Raw genomic sequence first — 20,871 nt, forward strand, 5'->3', positions numbered from 1 at the left:
TCCTTCTCCTATCGAGAGGATGACGATCGTCTCAATCCCCACACAGAGCACCCCCATGTGGGTCCCACCTTATCTCCTCATCGCCCTACATCTGCATCGCCTTTCTCCTGCGCCCTTGTCCCTTCCCCACATCACTCCTTCTTCCCTATCTTGTCTCCTCCACAGCGGTCGCCCCCGCCACCGCACCATTCTGCACGCACACCACCCCCGCCGCGCCACCCCACGCCTTCCTCGTCGGCGCTCCGTCCTACGCCTCTACCCGCCGCCCCATCCCGAGTCTCGACCTCCCCCCTCACCGGACTCGTCTTCGGCTCCGGCGAGGACCTACCCCTCCTCCTTCCCTCCTCTCCTCCCCCGCACCCCGTCCGCCTCCACCAGTAGTCTCCGCCGCTGACCCCGCCCACCGGTTGTCCACCACCACCAGGCTAGCGGTGATGGCGCCGCTGGCCTCGCCTCCCACACTCCGCCTCCTCCGTTAGTCCGGCACCGCCCATGGCCATCCCTTTAAGGCCGCCGGTCATGGAGCCCTCCCCACAACCCCAACCCCGAGAACCCCAGAACCCTAACCCCACCGGCCTTCGCTGCCACCCACGGCCGGCGGCGGATTGCCGCCGACCACCCCGCCCACCTCCCGCCTGTCCGTTGCCGGAGAAGAAGGTGTAGTGTGGATTTACTTTTTTGTCCCATTTGTTACTTCCTGTGTGTATTTCATAAAGTATCAAGAGGGCTGTCCAGTTAGTGCTAAATAGGGAGGGCTCTCCATGTAGCATTTAGGCTCGTGAATTAGACTTAAAGAGCAGTAGACTAGAGCTAAACAACCGCAAGATAGAGAAGATACACTATGTCTAAAAGATTGCTGCAGAACCCAAATTCCAAAGTATCCGAACACAAAAAATCCAGGTTGGCAAGTTATTACGGCTAAAATAACAAAGAAATCCAGGGACGGGGCGATTGGCGGCGCAGACGGGCACTGCAGGGGTGGATGGGTGGTCGGCAGTGAGGACGGGCGCAGGGACGGGCGGGGGCGGCGCGGACGGGCAGACGAACGGTGACTTGCAGGGATAGCGGGCAGCTTGCCGCTAGAAGCCTGGAAATAACACTTGCCTAAAGAGACTTATATACCTAAACCTAATGGGGCACCAAATTACTACTTCCTCCATTTCAAAATACAAGTCATTCTAGGATTCAAAATTTATCCCAAAAAATAAGTCACCCTACCTTATTTGGAAAGTGTATATGCATGGAAGAATCAATTAGTGCCAAATATGAATAATAAATGGAGGCAAATATAGTCATTTTATATTCTTGTTAATTTATTCTAAAATTTCTAGAATGACTTGTTTTTTTGAGACGGAGAGAGTAGTCCAGAAGTTGCCTAGAGTTGATTATCCACATGCTAATCGGATGACTAATCATAGTTAGTTGATGATTAGTTGGATGACTAGAGTTCTAATCGAGGTAATCGAGTTGGTGGCTCTTATCGTTACCTGCGGACCAATAATCGCGATTAAAACATTGCACCATACACCCCTCCAGGAATGGAATATAGGCGTTTCCGCCTTTTTAAAGGAGCAGGAAAGCTGCACAAATCAATACGCATCAAAGCTAAACGCCTCAATTTATTGGTAGATCACCAGACTCACATGACATGATCAGACCCGAACGCCCGCTTGGCAATCCCATCGTGTTTATCACAGGACTCAGTCCGAACAAAAGTTCACTTCGTGGCGGCGGCGGCGGCGGCGGCGGCGGCGGCGGCGAGCTTATTGGCGTACTTCACGGCCTCGTCGGCCCCCGGCACCACCCCCTTCGACTCCGCGCTCTCCCCAAACCGCTCCGCCCACGCGGCCAGGACCGGAGTCCTGCCGGAGTCAATGATCTCGACTCCGTGCATCATGCGCAGCGCCTCGAACCAGAACAGGCAGGAGCCGAGCACGATGTCGAGGTACCCGATGGAGTCGCCGCCGAAGAAGGCCCTGCCGTCGGCGAGGGTCGCCTCCACCAGACCGATCGCGGCGAGCGTCTCCGTGGCCTTCTCCGCCCGCTCGTCCTCCGTCTTGGCCTTCAGGATGCCGATCCACGCCGGAACCAGCTGCAATCCAAGCAGAACGCTGCCAATTCCGTCGGTACCAGATGAGCAGAGAAGAAAAATGCAGAGTTCCGAGATGCGTACGCATCCATACCTTGTCGTCGACGAAGGCGGCCCAGAAGCGAGCGGTGGCGCGCTCGTAGGGATCGGCGGGGAGGATGGGCGGGCCGGCGAACAGCTCGTCGACGTACTGCACGATGACGAGCGACTCGCAGACGGGCTTGCCGTTGTGGATGAGCACGGGCACCTTCTTGTGCACCGGGTTGGACGCGAGGAGGAGGTCGCTCTTGTTGAACGGCAGGTCCTCCTCGACGTACTCGTAGCTCACGCCCTTGATGCCCAACGCCATGCGCACCCGGATCACGAACGGGCTCACCTCCAGGCCGAGCAGCTTCAGATCCTCCTTCCCCACCATCGCAATGTTTCCCTCTACTGACTCTTGGCTTGTGAGTTGTGTGTGACTAGGCCTATCTTGCTCTGTCTCTGTGCAGGACTACGGAATTATTTATTTCAGACATCGATACTGATAGTCTGATACTGCAGTGGCTGGCGATGGCAAGTTGGTGGGCTCTTTCTTCACCGGCCACCTCACTGATGAAGCCTGCGGTCAGACTACGCTAATCAGCAGTAGACAGTATTGGACTTCTTTTCCCCTGATTTGATGCTGTGAGACCGACGGAATGAGGTGCTCTGACTCTGACTTTCTTGGATCATCTTCCTTCGCTTCCATCCGAAGCTTTCACAGTTCTCAACGGACAAATTGTATAAACAAAGATAATGAGAAGCAAGTAAGGCCGTGTTTAGTTCTTTTTTTAAAATTTTTTTGCAAAAGAATCTTACTAATTTGAAGTACTAAATGAAGCCTATTTACAAAACTTTTTACACAGATGGGTTGTAAATCGCGAGACGAATCTAATGATGCTAATTAATCCATGATTAATTAATAATTAGCGGATAGGTACTGTAGCATCACTGTTGCAAATCAAGGATTAAGTAGGCTCATTAGATTCGTCTCGCGATTTACAGCCCATCCATGCAAAAAATTTTGTAAATAAACTTCATTTAGTATTTCAAATTAGTAAGATTCTTTCGCAAAATTTGCGTTTTTGTGTTTTTGCGTTTACGGTGTGGGAACTAAATAGGACCTAACCCTTCATGCCCATGCAATGGCTGTGTTTAGATCCCTGGAAAAGGTGGGAGAAAAAGTCACATCGGACATTGTAGCACACTGTAGCATTTTTCGTTTGTTTGTGGTAAATATTGTCCTACCATGACCTAACTAGGCTCAAAAGATTCGTCTCGCAACGTACGTCAAAACTATGCAATTAGTTTTTTTATTTACCTACATTTAGTATTTCATGCATGGATCATTTGCTATATTTAATGTTTCGATGTGATTTTGATGTGATGGAAAGTTTGAATTTTGCGAGGGTGTTTTTATCTAAACACACCCAATATGTTTTTGGCAAAACGGGTGGAAAATAAACTTTTTCGTCGCCATCACGTTGCTGCAACGATGGACAAGAAGCTGCTTCTGCTTGGGGTTCCGTGACAAACTTCTGATGTCAGAGTCAGACAAACGGTTCCCCAATAGCCGTTTCTCTTTATTCAGCGGCGACTGGCGGCGAGCCCTCAGGAATCTTCCACTACGGCAGCCCGAGGAGGGCGCGCCTCATCCTGTTGTACTCGAGCAGGAGCAGCCTCTGCACGTCCGGTATCACCTCCCTGACGCCGTCGAGCGCGCCGAACCGGTCCGCCCACACCGCCAGGAGCGGCGTCGCGGCGGGGTCGACGACCCTGACGCCGCACATGGCCTCGGACGCGCGCAGCCACCCGAGGAAGCCGCCCAGCACGACGTCGACGAGCCCGACGCCGCCCCCGCCGAAGAACGCCTCGCCCCCGGAGCACTCCTGGAACGCCGCCTCGAGCTCCTCCAGGACGCCCACGACCCGCCGCGCCGCCTCCGCCCTGTCTGCTATAGGGAAACGAGTAGGCTACACTAGTATTACTACCGCATATATCAAAGATATTTGCGAGTAGAAGATCATAGATCATTACTATTAGACGCGCAGCGCAGCGGAAGAAGTCGCGCGTCGATGCAGAGGAAGTAGTCGATCACGTCCAACGAACCGAGCTCCTCTTGATCCCAGCAGCCGATCAGCGCAGCAGTCGCAGCAGCGCCTCCACGGAGTCCACACGTACGGGGATGAAACGCCGGGCGTCGGTGTGCTAGCACCGCACGCACGGCATGGGCGGCGGCCGAGAGAGAGGGAGGGGCGGCGGCTAGGAGGTGGCGCAGCTCTCAGGTCATCGCCCCCCTAGCCCCTCCCTCGTATATATAGGGACGTACTAATGGGCTTCTATCTCATAGGCCCATTAGTAACTCTAATCTCTCTTGGATTAATATCCTCTTGGGCCTTTAAACCGTATTGTGATGATGGGCTCTTGGGCATATCACCAATAATCTCCCACTTGCACTAGAGACAATCATACAGGCAAGCTTTCCAACATTCCAAACCCCTTAAGTGTGTGACCCGTTAGGTTCATGTGTAGGTGGTCGTGATCAGAAATCATTTCCGAATCACAAGTCAATAGCGGCACCTAGCAGGGCATAGTGACTCACAAATACACATAAAGATCATATCGGCCGAACCATAGATATACTCATACACTGATCCCTTTGCCACACGATACCAGTCAAGCTCAAAGCGAGATGCGTGCCACCTTTGTGATAGCTCGACCATTCTCTCGATCTAATAGTGGATTTTATACATAACTAACATTTAGTCATCATGATTAACTCTTTAATCACTTTAGCATGGCCATGCACTTTCAAATCCAACTATCTCGAGGGGCCCAGAGATATCTCTCCTGTTATCTAGGAGGGGCAAATTCCATCTTGATCCGCTCACATCCCATTCCATGTTTCATGACACACCTGTAAGCTAATTTTGTAACTACCCAGTCACGGAGTAGCGTTTAGCAGCCCCAAGATGCACCACTACACACAGTGAGAAACAATGGCGATCTCAGGTCTAAGGATACAGTAGGTATAACACTCAAGAACAACTGATGGCACATACAAAATAACAATCCCAACATTGTCTTGGAGTGGGTCTATCCAACACCATGTTCACCAACATGTGTCCACATCATTAATCCGATATCTCCATATCCATGATCCGTGAACCATGATCATCAATTAATGCATGTGCTAGTCTCAACGTCGTTGTTGTCCCACACAACGACATAAACTAGGGATAATTTAGAATCATATCATTGTCAACAAAGAGTTTCACGAACAAGTCACATACTTGATAATCAATGTAAAAAATAATCATCCATGGAAAAATAACAATTATTTATCATTACATAAACATACTCATGACACAAAAATCTCCCACGCACACTAGAATCACTGATGTAAGTATCTAATACCCATAGATCTCATGTGCGCCTCATGCTTTGATTGTGGGAGAGGCTTCGTCAACGGATCAGCAACGTTTGAATCCGTGTGCACCTTGCAAACCTTCACATCACCTCTCTCAACAAAGTTACGGATGAGGTGATACTTCCGCAGTATATGTCTGGACTTCTTAGTTGTTCTAGGCTCCTTTGCAAGTGCAACGGCACCACTATTATCACAATAGAGGTCCACTGGACTGGACGCACTAGGAACAACACCCAAGTCAGAAACAAACTTTCTGATCCAAACAGCTTCTTTTGCAGCTTCGGAAGCTGCAATATACTCGGCCTCTGTCGTCGAATCAGCCACCGTATCTTGCTTGGAACTCTTCCAGCTCACTGCCCCACCATTGAGGCAGAAAACAAAACCGGATTGCGATTTCGAGTCATCTTTGTCTGTTTGAAAACTAGCATCGGTGTAACCCTTTACAAGGAGCTCATCCTCACCTCCAAATATTAGGAACATATCCTTAGTTCTTCTCAAGTACTTAAGGATACTCTTTACAATTGTCCAGTGAGCTTCACCGAAATCTGACTGATACCTGCTCGTAACACTTAGAGCAAAGGAAACATCTGGGCGCGTGCAAAGCATAGCATACATGATCGACCCTATGGCTAAAGCATAAGGAATAATACTCATCCTCTTTTGCTCATCAGGTGTCGTAGCACACTGACTCTTGCTTAGAGCAATGCCATGTGACATTGGCAAGAAACCTTTCTTGGAATCTTGCATATTGACCCGATTCAATATCTTGTCAATGTACGTGTCTTGGCTTAATCCAATTAGCCTTTTTTGATCTATCTCTATATATCCTAATACCTAGAATGCAAGCCGCCTCTCCTAAATCCTTCATCGAAAAACTCCTTTTCAATGAGGTTTTAACGGCTTCAAGCATTGGAATATCATTTCCAATCAATAATATGTCATCCACATATAGGACCAGAAACACAAGTGCGCTCCCACTAGCCGTTTGTAAACACAAGGCTCATCTTCATTCTTGATGAAACCAAACCCTTTGACTACTTCATCAAAACGAATATTCCAACTCCGAGATGCTTGCTTCAATCCATAGATGGATCTCTGAAGCTTACATATTTTCCCAGTATTTTTAGGATCGACAAAACCTTCAGGCTGTGTCATATACACATCCTCACTTAGATGTCCATTAAGAAAAGCGGTTTTGACATCCATTTGCCATATCTCATAGTCATAATATGCGGCAATTGCTAGGAGAATCCGAACAGACTTTAGCATTGCGACAGGCGAAAAGGTTTCCTCATAGTCAACACCTTGAATTTGTCGGAAACATTTCGCCACCAATCGTGCCTTATAGATGTGAACATTTCCATCCATATCTAATTTTTTCTTAAAAATCCACTTACAGTCGACAGGTCTTACACTGTCAATCTGATCGACCAAGTTCCAAACTTGATTATCATGCATGGATTTTAACTCGGATTCCATGGTTTCAAGCCATTTGTCGGAGTCGGGTCCCATCATTGCTTCTTTGTAGGTCAAGGGCTCATCATTTTCCATCAATAATACGTGGCGCTCCTCCGTAATAAGGAGGTTGAGCTTGTCAGTAGCGCGACGTGCCCTTATAGACCTTCGTGGGGCTGGTGCCTCAACTACGGGTTGTGCAACATCTTGCACATCCCGTGGATCTTCAGTGGGTGCTGAAACAGTTTCGGGTGTTTCCTGAATTTCTTCAAGTTGCACCTTGCTCCCACTAAATCCTTTTGAGAGAAACTCCTTTTCTAAGAAAACATCATTGCGAGCGACAAACACTTTGCCTTCCGCCTTATTGTAAAAATAATATCCTTTGGTTTCCCTAGGATACCCCACAAAGAAGCATTTGTCTGACTTTGGAGTGAGCTTATCTGACATCAAACGTTTGACATAAGCCTCACACCCCCAAACTTTGAGAAAAGATTATCCGGGACGCTTCCCAGTCCATATCACATATGGTGTTTTCTCAACAGACTTATTTGGAACCCTATTCAGTGTGAACGCAGCAGTTTCAAGAGCATAACCCCAAAATGACAATGGAAGATCAGCTTGGCTCATCATGGACCTAACCATGTCCAACAAGGTTCGGTTCCTCCGTTCGGATACCCCATTCCATTGAGGCGTTCCGGGCGGAGTTAGCTGCGGAATAATTCCACATTGCTTCAAATGATCACCAAATTCAAGGCTCAAATATTCTTCTCCACGATCAGATCGCAGAAATTTAATTGTCTTGCCTAATTGATTTTGTACTTCATTCTGAAATTCTTTGAACTTTTCAAACAATTCAGACTTGTGCCTCATTAAGTAGATATAGCCATATCTACTAAAGTCATCAGTGAAAGTAATGAAGTACTGAAAACCACCTCTGGCAATTGAGCTCATTGGTCCACATACATCGGTATGTACAAGTCCCAACAAGTCACTTGCCCTCTCACTCTGACCAGTGAAAGGCGCTTTGGTCATCTTTCCAAGCAAACAAGACTCACATGTGTCAAATGATTCAAAATCAAATGAGCTTAACAATCCATCTTTATGGAGTTGTTCAATGCGCTTCTCATTTATATGACCTAAGCGACAATGCCAAATAAAAGTTGGATTCAAATCATTTGGTCTAAGCCTCTTAGTATTAATGTTACAGACAGATTTATCCTCAAGATCAAGAACATATAATCCATTCACCAATGGACAATGAGCATAAAAAATACCATTGCAAAAGATAGAACAATGTTTGCTCTCTATTACAATCTTAAAATCACCAACTTCTTCCAAACATGATGAAGAAATAATGTTCTTGCTCAAAGTAGGAATGCAATAACAATTATTTAATTCCAAAACTAATCCGGAGGGTAGAAACAAGTGGTAGGTGCCGACCGCCAACACCGCAACCTTTGCGCCATTGCCGACACGAACGTCCAACTCGCCTCTTGCAAATCTTCTAGTCTCACTTAGACCCTGCAACGATTTGCAAGTGTGAATCATTGATCCAGTATCAAATACCCATGATTCACAAGAAGATAATGCAATATTTATTTCTATAACATTTATACCTGAAGTGGAAGTCTCACTTCCCTTCTTCTTATTCTTTTCTTCCAAGTACTTCTTGCAGTTCCTAGACCAATGTCCCTTTTCATGAAAGTGGAAGCATTCATCTTCAGAAGTAGGGCCAGATTTGGCCTTAGGTGCTGGCTTTAGCTTAGAGCCCGAGGACTCACCACCGGAATTCTTTTCCTTGCATTTACATTTGGGATTAGGAGGCGTCCAACGCTTCCTCTTTTTGTTCCCCTTCTGAATCATCATCATATGATTGGGATTCTTCTTAATGCTCTCCTCTGCTGTCTTTAGCATCCCATGCAACTCACTCAATGTTTTATCCAAGCCATTCATCTGAAAGTTCATGATAAAAGGCTCATAGCTCGCCGGGAGCGACTGGAGAATAACATCAGTAGCCAAGTCTTGGTGAAGTTCAGAACCAAGTCTATCCAAAGTCTCAATGTAGCCAATCATTTTGATCACATGAGGACTGACTGAGCTACCTTCTGCCAGCTTGCACGCAAACAAGGACTTTGAGATATTGAACCTCTCAGTCCTGGCTTGGTTCTGAAACATCCCACGCAGCCCCTCGATCATGGTATGAGCATCCGCATGCTCATACTGTTTCTGCAGATCAGGGGACATGGTGGCAAGCATCAGACAGCTGACATCAAGTGAGTCATTGCAGTGCTTCTCATAAGCTCTGCGATCAGCAGCAGTTGCATTGTCAGGGAGATCATCAGGATATGGCTGCGCAATAACATACTCCTTTTTCTCTTGCCTGAGAACAATTCTCAGGTTGCGGTACCAATCAATAAAGTTTGTTCCATTCAACTTTTCTTTCTCAAGAACAGAGCGCAAATTGAAAGCGGAATTGTTACTGGCAGACATGATCTACAACATTAAAGTAAAGCAAGATTTTAGCACTAAGTTTATGTAAAGACTTTCATTAACTGATTTAACAAAAGACAACCTACTATATCAAAGTCATCTTCCCTCTAATGACATATAGTGGTTCAAGATCCATAATCACTAAAATTCTAGTGAGCTTTAGCATCACGGCTAGAAAAGTAGTGATACAGGTAAGTAACAAATTACTAATCACGTCTCTATGCGACTCTTGTTTGTTGGGTGGCATCCAATGCCCCGGCCCCAACCCTATGCCTTAAAGCCCAAAACTGTTTTGATAGCTTTGCTGAGTAAACCAATACTATGCTTGTGAATGTCCGACATCCACCCTATACAAAAGTGATAGCTGAGGGTACTCTACTTTGGTAAACCTACCACACAACGATTAAAATTTATAGGTGCAGCTATTGGTAAAAGGCATCAAAACTCAACCTTTTCTGAGGGAAACTATTCTATCATGATTAAAGCATCCACCATATGTAAAAGCATGAAAGAATAGTATGACATGAAAATAAACATCACAGGCATATAATCATATTATATTGTGAATAGTATGGCCTCTTGCATCACAATGGGCTCCATCGCCATGGCTCCAAGGTGACCTCCATTGCCATCCGCCCTGTCTTGTGGTGATCATCATCGCCATCATGATTGAAGCCTCCATGAAAAGATACTAAGCTACTACATCTAATAGCTAGTGAAATAATTACATGAGGATTCAAACATCACAAGTCGACACGCAGGTCGTTATACAATAATGGTGCAACCTCAACCCGGTTGTGTTAACTTGCGACACGCAGGCCGCACAAATCATCACATAGATCATCACATGACATTGAGACCACACCATTCACATCACACCCTGCAAAAACAAGTTAGGCGTACGACGTGTTCTACTAAAGTAGCGCTTAGGAAGCCGCTACATCGAGAAAGCAACGGCGGTCCCTGAAAACCTCACGGAATTACACAGATCGCATCTATGGAATCCCTATGAAAATCTCATCAGAGTGATCGCATCACCTCAAATCCGAGCCATTCATAATGCCTCAATTTTCACTAGGTCAATCACATTGACCGTGCAAACTTTGCACTTGAGAAGACTGCATCTACACATGACCTTGATCTGTTGGTCCAATCTGCTGACTTATGCACACAGTTAGTCCCGATGGTGATTCCAGCCGGTAGGGACATGTCGTATGCATAACAGAGAAAGAACACAAACTAATCTTTTGTCACATGCCGCACAATCAACTCGCTCCAGTTTTAACCCCTTATGACCAATTGATCTAATCAAACCGTGCAAAAGTAATAGATCCAATCTACTACAACAACATATCACCTATATGCAAATGATCCAGACCAAAAACTACACAAGATGGCTCTGGTACCACTGTAGGGAAACGGGTAGGCTACGCTAGCATCACTACCGCATATACCCAAGATACTTGCGAGTAGAAGATCATAGATCGTTACCACTAGACGCGCAGCGCAGCAGAAGAAGTCGCGCGTCGATGTAGAGGAAGTAGTCGATCATGTCCCACGAACCGAGCTCCTCTTGATCCCAGCAGCCGATCAGCGCAGCAGTCGCAGCAGCGCCTCCACGGAGTCCACACGTACGGGGATGAAACGCCGGGCGTCGGTGTGCTAGCACCGCACGCACGGCATGGGCGGCGGCCGAGAGAGAGGGAGGGGCGGCGGCTAGGAGGTGGCGCAGCTCTCAGGTCATCGCCCCCCTAGCCCCTCCCTCGTATATATAGGGCGTACTAATGGGCTTCTATCTCATAGGCCCATTAGTAACTCTAATCTCTCTTGAATCAATATCCTCTTGGGCCTTTAAATCGTATTGTGATGATGAGCTCTTGGACATATCGCCAACACCTCCCTCGTCGGGCCGATGTAGACGGGTATCCACGTGCTGAACAGCTGCGAGCACGGCAACCATAATCCGGCCGGTCCGCCATCTGGTTGTAATAAAGTTGCTGTGCAAGTGCAGCAGGATAAGTGGTTGGGAGAAAGAACACTGACACTGTGACAGTGAGCGTACCTTGTCGTCGACGTAGGAGGCCCAGAATCGAGCAGCGGCGCGGGCGTAGGGGTCGCCGGCGGGGAGGAGGCGCGGGCCGCGGGCCGGGAACGCCTCGTCGAGGTACTCCAGGATGAGGCGGGACTCGCAGACGGGCCTGCCGCTGTGGAGGAGCACCGGGACCTTCCCGTGCGCGGGGTTGGAGGCGAGGAGGAGCTCGCTCTTGGTGGTGAGGTCGTCCTCGAGGTAGAGGTAGGCGAGGCCCTTGAGGTTGAGCGCGGCGCGCGCCCTGATCACGAACGGGCTCGTCCACACGCCCAGGAGCGTCAGCTCGTCGTCGCCTCCTCCGGCTCCGGCGGCTTCTCGTCCCGCCATGGCGCGCGCTGCGAGAAGCGATCGCGCTGCGAATAAGGGGGTGTGGTGGGTGGGTGAGTGAGTGATAGATCTGAGTCGGTTCGGAGAAAGTAGTAGTATCTGATCTTTCCCTTCTTGGACGGACGGTTCGTTCTTGCATCACTGTACCTGATCTGGACGAGCTGACGAATGCATATCGATCGGGATTGGTGTGCGGCACACCAGCCCATGTGCGTACTGGGCAGGTGCAGCTCGTCATCCATGACGTTCACCGCACTCGGAGTCTCGGAGAAAGATGTGACCGGCCGTGGATTTCTTTCTGAGCCACGAGCGACAAACCCGTGGAGCGGAGTGTATTCCGTACTAGGCAGGCTGCTGCGTGTCGAGTGTGTAGACCTGTGGCGCTGCTGCCCGCTGTGGATTTTGGCGGCCGGGGAGTTAATTTATTCGTGATAAAATGGGGCAAATAAAATGCTATTAGCGACAGTCCAGGGCCATGGTTGCTGCAACGACCACTGGCACGGGTGAGCGAGGGCGGTAGAAAGACTGTAAAGGTCGTGCCGCTGGAGCTTCAAGACTTCTCGTCAGCCATCGGATGATGATTCGATGGTTAGAATCGGTCGCCATGAGATTAGCCCATCTTATTTCCTCACGGAGGTTCTATTTCTCTCCATTAAAGTTTGACAAAAGGGGTGTAGGCTCACAAAATTGATAGATAAAAAATATTTTCACCAAAATTCTAATATTTTTTACACCAGTAATTTTCTATACCAACCTCTTCTACTTGCGTATTACTTTCCTTTGGCACACACTTACTTTTCTTTGCACACATGCATTTACCCGTAATTCGCTTAATTATTTGTTTTGAAAGATAATAATTGATATCATTATTTTATAGAAGAAAACAATATGTGTATTATTTTTGCAAGAAAAATAAATGGTGTTATTGATTGATGGAAGGAAAATTAAATACATTCTCGTGACAGTACATCTCCACTTGATACTAAAACACGTGACGTGGAAAGCGTAGAAAGCCGGAAGACGTATACATCGACCGAACCCGTACGTACACGTAACAACACACACCGCACGCACCATATAGAACGAGTTCTCGGTCTATCGACAACGGCGCACCGTACGTGCGTGCGTTCAGTTGTCCGCCGCCAGAGCGCCTGCGGCGGCGCCCCGCCGCATCTTGGCGTGCTCGACCACCCTGCCGAAGTCCGGCAGGGCCGCCCTGGCCGCGCCGAGCGAGGCGAAGCGCTCGGCCCAGGCCGCGAGGAGCGGGGTCCTGGCGGCGTCCAGGAACCTCACGCCGAGCAGCACCTCGGACGCGCGCACCCACACGAGCAGGCCGCCGAGCGCGACGTCCACGTACCCGACGCCGTCGCCGCCGAAGAAGGGCCTCCCCGCGGCGCACTGCCCCAGCGCGCCCTCCAGGGTCGCCACCGCCGCCAGCATCTGCTTCACCCCCTCCGCCATCTCCGCGCGCGTCCTGGTGCCGTCGAGCATCCGGAACCACGGCTCCACCAGCTTGGTCTCGATGAAGGCGGCCCAGAAGCGAGCGACGGCGCGGTCGTAGGGGTCGGCGGGGAGGAGCGGCGGCCCGGCGCCGGCGAAGGCCTCCTCGATGTAGTCCACGATGACCATGGACTCGCAGAGCGCCCTGCCGCCGTGGAAGAGCACGGGAACCTTCTTGTGCACGGGGTTGCTCTCGAGGAGGAGCCGGCTCTTGTTCGTGAGGTCCTCCTCCTCCACGTACTCGTAGCGCAGGCCCTTGAGGTGGAGCGCGAGCTTCACCCGGGACCCGAACGGGCTGAACCAGGTGCTCAGAAGCTTCAGCTCGTCGCCTTCACCTGCCATTGTTTCCTGCAGAGCTCGCTAGTCGCGTGCTAAGATTTCAATTTTCCCCCTTGCTGTGTGATTGCTGGACAAGGAAGATGGAAGAAACTAACAGTGGTATATATAGTGCTTCTGGCGTTGGTTACTCCGCCGTTCGATGCATGGTTAACCGAGAACAAGGGGAATGAAGAAAGTGAGAATTCACGAGTGGTTCAGTCATAATCCAGGGGCTACACGAATCGCAGAACAAGGTTCTGTTTGCTTTACGCATGTCGTTTGGGTCGGCGGCTCGCAGAGTGTAGGGCAGTAGGGGCCCATGGACTTGGACGAACAAAGGGCGCTGTTATCAGTCAGTCGTGCATGCTACTAGAAACGATTACATCAAACATATCAAAACTTCCACGTGACCGGAAAAGAAAGGAAAACTAGAAGACACAGATTCACAACCAATCGTGGAAATGTACATAAAAGAGTATTGTAGGCAGAGCGCGCATTAAAATGTTTTAGTAGGAAATAAAATGGTGTACTAAATGATACTCCCTCTTTTTTATTGAGAAAAGTCCATTTGACCCCTAAACTTGTCACCGAGTTTGAAAAATCTAAGGATGTATATAACTATATATATCCGGTTTGGAGTTAGAGTTTTTTTTTTCAAATTCAGTGACAAGTTCAGGGGTGTCAAATGTGCTTTTCTCTCTCTCTTTTTAAGGTGTGTTATTAGCCTTTGAAATGGTCTCATACAAACTATGACCGTTAGTTTCTCTTAGGCGGGCCAGCGGCGGGAGGCCGCGGTGCGGCGAGCCGGCGGGGGAAGGCGCGGCGGCAGGAACCTCCCCCGGGGCGCTCGACCTCGGCGGCAGTGAGTTCCGCCGGGGAGGTCCCGATGCCGGCGCCGGAGCGCGGCGGGAAGGGCGAGGCGGCACAGAGATTGGACCCGCGGGTGTTGGACTGCCCGCTCGGGGCGCGGTTTTTTTTTGTTTTTTGTCTTTTTTCTTTTTCCATTTTGATTTTTGGATGCAAAGTTTTTTTACAAAACTTTTTCCCAAACTTCTTTAGTTGAGATTTTAATGCAAAAGTTTTTCTTCAAAATTTTCCCAATTATTCTCAAATTTTTCTGTTTCAAACTTTTTCTCATCATTTTTTTTCCTTTTCTCTCTTCAAAGTATTTTTCTTGAAATTTTTTACAAAACTTTTTCCCAAACTGTTTAGTTGAGATTTGGATGTAAAAGTTTTTCTTCAAATATTTTCTATCTATTTTGATTTTTTTATTTCAAACTTTTTCTCATTAATTTTTTTCTTTTTCTCTTTTCAAAATATTTTTTTTGAAATTTTTTGTCACAAAACGACAAAAAAATACTAAAAAGAGAAAGAAAAAAAAGATTGGTCGGAAATCGACCGTACAGAACCCTCCGTACGGTCGCCCATAAATTAGAATACCCCTTCATACTGTGCCTGGCAAAGAAGCCGGCACGGTTTGGCACGACACGACTAAGGTTTACTGTCAAGTTGTGCCGTGTCCAAGCTGTGCGGTCCATTTGGCCTATACATACGAGAACAAAGAAGAAGGAAGAGTAAGAACTCCGAATTCAACAATTGCTAATATAAATGATTGGTTTATCTGAAGCTGACCATGACATATAGATACCCCCGTGTCGCCCTCGGGGGCGGCTCGGGCGGACAGCGCCACCGCCTCCCCCAGGCCTCCACGTGCCTCCTTCCTGAACCTCACCGCCGCCGGAGCACCACACCGGAAGCTCGTGCGAGTGCCAAGACGGCAACGGCGGGGCCTCTCAACCTTCACCCACCACAACCCCTTGCCCTTCGGTCCTCAACCATTGGAGCCTCGTCGAGCTTTGCCCCGGAGCTGCGGGCGTCCATGGTGATCGGCAGCGCCTAGATCCCCCCCCCCCCCCCCGCTGGGGCGGATTCCGTGCTTCTACTGCTGCACACTGGCCACGCCCACCGGGCTCGCCCTTCCCCGACGCCGCGGCCGCCGGGCCCCTTCCCCTTCCCTGCTCTTCACTGGAGGATCAGATGCCGCCCGCATGATTCCAGCAACCCGGCGGCAGATCCATCGTCCCCCTGGCTTGATCTACTCCCTCCGGGGTTGGATCTGTGCTACAGGCTGGGGAATAGGCACAGTGACCTCCGGCTTCTTCACTGGCTGCTGCTGCCGATGGCGACGCCACCGGGCGCCGCCCACCTCCAGGGCCGGCGTCCTCCTGCCCCAGAACCGGCGCTTCCTTACCCGGATCCCGCCTTCCCCCTCTCCCAGTGAAGCTGCAGGCGACGGTGTGCGGCGGCGGCCCTGGTCGACTCTGTCCGGTGTCGGCGGCACTAGCCCCGCGGCTCTGCTCGTGGGCACCAGTGGGGCCCCTGCTCGGCCTCTCCGGGTTGGGGCCCCTAGACCAGTGTCGGCGCCCTCCGCCTCCCCGATGTTCGTGCCTGCTGTTTGCGCGAGCCGCTAGGGTCTCAAACAGCTGACCCCAAGTCCCCGAAGCCCTCCGCGTCGCTCTCCTTTGGGCGACTCGTGCGGCGATCGGCCCCCGCCGCCGGCAGACCGCCTCCCCACCCGCTCCTTCCTCCCTGCCGCCACGAGAGCGTGAGATAGATAATTATTAGATGCAAATAACTAGCCCATACAGGAGCACGAGTTGATAGACTTGTATAATCAAAACCCTACTCTTCACTCTGCCTAAATTTTCTGCATCTCCTGCTGCATGTAATGCGCCCAATGCACTTTTTATCACCGGCTTTGCCGGCATTAGTGAAATGCATTCAGGTGGGGACTTTTCGCCCCCACCCCTTGTTTGCGTCAAAAAAAGAATTTTTCTTGATGTGTGCTTACGCAAGCTTAGAACATCAAAATCACATCAAAAGTAGATCTTGCATATCGCCTTTCGGAATAATCATGGTCCCAAGAGATGTACAAAGCCTGGCACCAAACTTGCTCGACCTTAACTAGATTGAACACTTTTAATTTCGGAAAATAGATGCTTGTGCGCGCGCGACTATTAAACCAAACAGAAAAATAGATTGAATACTTTTAATTTCGGAACAAGTCCATTTCACCCCCTGAACTTGTCAAGGAGTCAAGATTACCCCCCTAAACTACAATACCGGGTATAGAACCCCCCTCAACTCTCAAAACCGGACAAATCACCCCCTACACTGTGTGGAGGCGGTTTCCCACGGTGGGCCCCACCTGTCAGCCTCTCATCTCTCTCTTTCTCTTTCCCCCGAGCTCTCCTCGCCTGCCTCTCCCGCCGCCTGAGCTCTCCTCGTCGCCGCGCTCGCCGCTGCTCGAGCTCTTCTCCTCACCGCGCTCGCCCCGCCACCCGAGCAGCGGAGGACCTCTTCCTTTCTTCTTCTTTCCCGACCAAAACAAAGCAGACAGAGCAGCACCCACTCGCCGGCGAAATTCGCGGGCCACACTCCACCTCCGGTCGATTCCTCTCATCCACGGCACCATAACCTTCCTATCTCCATCCATGACCAAGCCCTAGGCACAACCGAGCACAACCTCGATGGGAATCGCGGATCTTGCTATCCCCATTGCCGCCGGTCATCCGAGCTCCGCCCGCCATCGAACTCCTTCCCGTGGGGAGCTCGCGTCGCCGCTGGGGGAGCAGGCGCGGTTGGCCGCGGGTACTTCGCGTTGCCGGCTGCGAGGACCTCCTTGAGCCAGGCAGGCCCAAGCCCTCCGCGCCTGCCTCTCCCGCCGCCGCCGGTTCCTCCCGCCGCCCGAGCTCTCCTCGTCACCGAGCTTCGGGGCGACGCGCGAGGACTTGGGCCTGGCGGCGGAGCTCGAGGGGAGGGCCACTCCGGCAGCAGGGACGGCAGGCAGCGGGAGGTGGACAGCGGCAGGGGAGGGAGAGAAAGAGGAAAGAGAGAGATGAGAGGCTGACAGGTGGGGCCCACCGTGGGAAACCGCCTCCACACAGTGTAGGGGGTGATTTATCCGGTTTTGAGAGTTGAGGGAGATTCTATACCCGGTATTGTAGTTCAGGGGGGTAATCCGGATTCCTTAACAAGTTCAGGGTGGGTGAAATGGACTTGTTCCTTTAATTTCAGAAAGCAATACAAATTGGTTCCTTTCATGTCACGGAGGATACCAGTCATTCAACTCTAGCAAAGTTGATTCAGATATAATAACATCACCCACTAGCGAAGTTGGAGAGCTCTCTGGTGCTTCGATGGGCTCTTTATCCGGGCCGGAAACAAATGGATCGGGCTGGTATGGTCAATGGCAATGAGGCGCGTAAAGGCGTTACAGATATGGCTGGCTGATGAACTCCGAATCCTCTACAGTTTCGTGGAGACAATTCCAAGAACTGACGGATATGCACATCTTGAGGATCACTAGATGATGGAATATTTATTGTTCAGAGCGCCGTGCGCGCGCGCGATGACCCAGCTCGTTATCTACAAGGCAGAGTCGCATCAACTCCTCCGAGGCTCCGACGATTCTGCAAAATCAACTCCTGCTGACTAGTAATTTCGCAATCTAGTCGGCATTGAGATGAGAGCTGGAGCTGTCGGATTGAAAAGTCAACGGAGTCACCTGAGTGCCGTCATTGCTGCCGTCGCACCGTCTTGTGGTTGAAACGTTTGCTCGACTTGTGCAAGGTTAGAACATCAAAATCAACTCCACATTTTTCATCAAAACTAGATCTTGCATAACGCCTTTCGGAATAATCAAGGTCCCACCATAAAGGCACATTGAAAGAAAGAAATAGTTTCAGAAAACTTGCAAGACACTACTACAGCCGAAGAATAGAATGACCGCACAAATTAAATCTGTATTGTGCGAGTGTACGGAACATATATACATCTTTTAGCTTATTTCGCTTATTGTGTTCCCTACACTAATCACATCGATGAACTGACAGATACGGGCCATAAACACAGACCACCTTACTACTCTCTCTGTTCCAAATTATAGATCATTTAACTTTTTGATCTCAAGTTTGATCACTCCTCTTATTGAAAAATTTATACAAAATATCACTTTTTTTGTTGTGGCTTGCTTTATCAATACAAATTCTTCAAAATGACTTAAATTTTACTATGTTTGTATAAATTTTTTGAATAAGATGAGTGGTCAAACTTGAATTAAAAAAGTCAAACGATCTATAATTTGAAACGGAGGGAGTATTTCCAAATTACAATTCATATCAGAAAATAGTTAAGCCGCCTTCGCCATGCCGGGGTTCAGTTAGTCGTTTGAAGCCCGGGCAGCATTTTTTGCCATCAGCATCCTACCGTGCTCGATCAAGCTGTTGACGTCCGGCATGGCCGCCTTGGCCGCGTCGAGCTCGCCGAACCGGTCCATCCATGCGGCCAGCAGCGGCATCTTGGCGGCGTCCACGAGCTCAGCACCGGCGAGCACGCTGGTCGCCTTCGCCCAAGGGATCAAGCTCCCCACAACGACGTCGACGTACCCAACGCTGTCGCCGCCGAAGAAGTCCTTCCCCTTTGAACACTCCCTCAGGCCTCCCTCCAGGGCGCCCGCCGCCGAAAACGTCTGCCCCATCGCCTCAGCTCTCTCCTCGTCAGTCCTGGCCCTGAACACCCGATCCCACGGAGGTCCGAGCTGCCGCAGAAGCCATACAAACCAAATGATTTCACAGTGAAATCAGTGCCTAGATTGTCGAACACCATGCATCCAGAAGAAAAATAAGCAATAACAGGGTAAGCGAGATTAGCCTAAAATGCAAGTAGAAACCTTTTCATCGATGTAGGCGACCCAGAAGCGAGCGACGGCGCGGTCGTAAGGGTCGGCGGGGAGAAGGGGCGGGCCGGCGCCGGCGCCGGCGAAGGCCTCGTCGATGTACTGCACGATGACCGGCGATTCGCAGACGGCCTTCCCGTTATGGATCAGCACGGGCACGGATTTGTGGACCGGGTTGGCGCTGAGCAGTAGCTCGCTCTTGTTCCGAAGGTCCTCCTCGACGTACTCGTAGCTGAGGCCCTTGAGCTTGAGCGCGAGCTTCACTCAGGTGACGAATGGGCTCGCCCACTGCCCGATCAGCTTCAGCTCGCGGCTATTTCCTCCGGCCATCTCCAAGTGACTATCGTGGATGCGTGTGTGTTCTGAATGTGTTGAGCTTCTCCTGCATTTGATTTACATATCCGGTAATGGAGGTGCTGTGGTTGTATGGTCAACGAAGGCACCCAGTTCAATGCGTCATAGATGATGCTTGTGCTAGGCGAACGTGGGAATCTGTCTTTTAGTCGAGGACGATGGAAAAAGATATAAAAAATAATAAAAAATGGGACAACCTATCGCCATGTGACACGATCCCAACCCCAACCCAAGAAGGATAACACATGTAAAGCACAAATAAACAAACAACCAGTCCTCGAACTGTTATTACAGTACTACCCTGCCCTCCTTATTGTCCCCTTTTTCCTCCGCCCTTGTTTAATTCATAGTCAAGCTAGAGTTGGGACTTGGCCAGTGCCATTTTTGGGCGGGTTGTGGCATGATCATTTGGCACGACACGAAATATTTTAGGTTATCACAGCGTGACACGAACACGAGGGCCGTGCCGTGCCGTGCCTAGGATCCCAGCACGATGCATTCTGTATGGCATGACCCGCATTTTGAGCTATGCGTAGACAGGCACGACACGAAAACAGCTCGTATGTAGCCAGCAATCTTCCTTTCTAATTACTAGCAATCATAGAAGGAAATATTCATTTAAGAAAATCACTTAATTTTTCTACCATCCATAGTTTATGTATTTTGTAATTACAATTATAATATTTCTCCATCGATTCATATAGAATCCAATTGCAAGTATTTGAAGGGCCGTGCTTGGGCCATTGCGGTACGAAGATGTGCCGGCGTACCATGAGCCGTGCTTAGGCTTGTAAAAGACTACGGCATGATGTGCTTAGGCTTGTAAAAGACTACGGCATGATGTGCTGACTGTGCCTAAAAATCTAGACACGACATGGCACGAGACACGAGAGGGTCGGGCCGGGCAGGCATGGGACGACCCAAGTTCCAGGTCTAGTACGGGGCGAAGCTATGAATAAATAAATAAATATCACACTATAATTTCTATTCTAATGTTGACATTGTTCATCAGTCATCAAGAATAAGTAAGAATATGTGGTTGGAAGTTAATTAATTGATTT

General features: G+C 49.7%; 3 protein-coding genes and 1 pseudogene across 4 annotated transcripts; all 4 read right to left on the bottom strand.

The window, feature by feature from the left end:
• Positions 1-1,593: 1,593 nt before the first annotated feature.
• On the bottom strand, positions 1,594-2,875 carry LOC120651887 (probable glutathione S-transferase GSTU6). 2 transcript variants are annotated; one of them, XM_039929527.1, is made up of 2 exons: positions 2,184-2,875; positions 1,594-2,111 (listed from the first exon to the last, which is right to left on the bottom strand). In XM_039929527.1, exons 1-2 carry the CDS (start codon positions 2,502-2,504, stop codon positions 1,872-1,874), a joined length of 561 nt encoding a protein of 186 aa, XP_039785461.1. In that variant the 5' UTR covers positions 2,505-2,875; the 3' UTR covers positions 1,594-1,871. The 2 variants fall into 2 exon arrangements, with proteins under 2 accessions (XP_039785461.1, XP_039785460.1); XM_039929526.1 differs by having other exon boundaries at positions 1,594-2,092; positions 2,184-2,626.
• Positions 2,876-3,477: 602 nt separating this feature from the next.
• On the bottom strand, positions 3,478-4,880 carry LOC120648060 (probable glutathione S-transferase GSTU6). The gene is made up of 2 exons (XM_039924833.1): positions 4,871-4,880; positions 3,478-4,061 (listed from the first exon to the last, which is right to left on the bottom strand). Exons 1-2 carry the CDS (start codon positions 4,878-4,880, stop codon positions 3,736-3,738), a joined length of 336 nt encoding a protein of 111 aa, XP_039780767.1. The 3' UTR covers positions 3,478-3,735.
• A 6,400-nt stretch (positions 4,881-11,280) lies between these two features.
• Positions 11,281-12,027, bottom strand: LOC120651888 (probable glutathione S-transferase GSTU6). The gene is made up of 2 exons (XM_039929528.1): positions 11,548-12,027; positions 11,281-11,482 (listed from the first exon to the last, which is right to left on the bottom strand). The coding sequence occupies exons 1-2, from the start codon at positions 11,899-11,901 to the stop codon at positions 11,318-11,320; spliced, it is 519 nt and encodes a 172-aa protein (XP_039785462.1). The 5' UTR covers positions 11,902-12,027; the 3' UTR covers positions 11,281-11,317.
• A 794-nt stretch (positions 12,028-12,821) lies between these two features.
• On the bottom strand, positions 12,822-20,125 carry LOC120648061 (annotated as a pseudogene).
• Positions 20,126-20,871: the final 746 nt, after the last annotated feature.

This window comes from Panicum virgatum, chromosome 9K (genome assembly GCF_016808335.1).
Source record: "Panicum virgatum strain AP13 chromosome 9K, P.virgatum_v5, whole genome shotgun sequence".
Taxonomy (NCBI): domain Eukaryota; kingdom Viridiplantae; phylum Streptophyta; class Magnoliopsida; order Poales; family Poaceae; genus Panicum; species Panicum virgatum.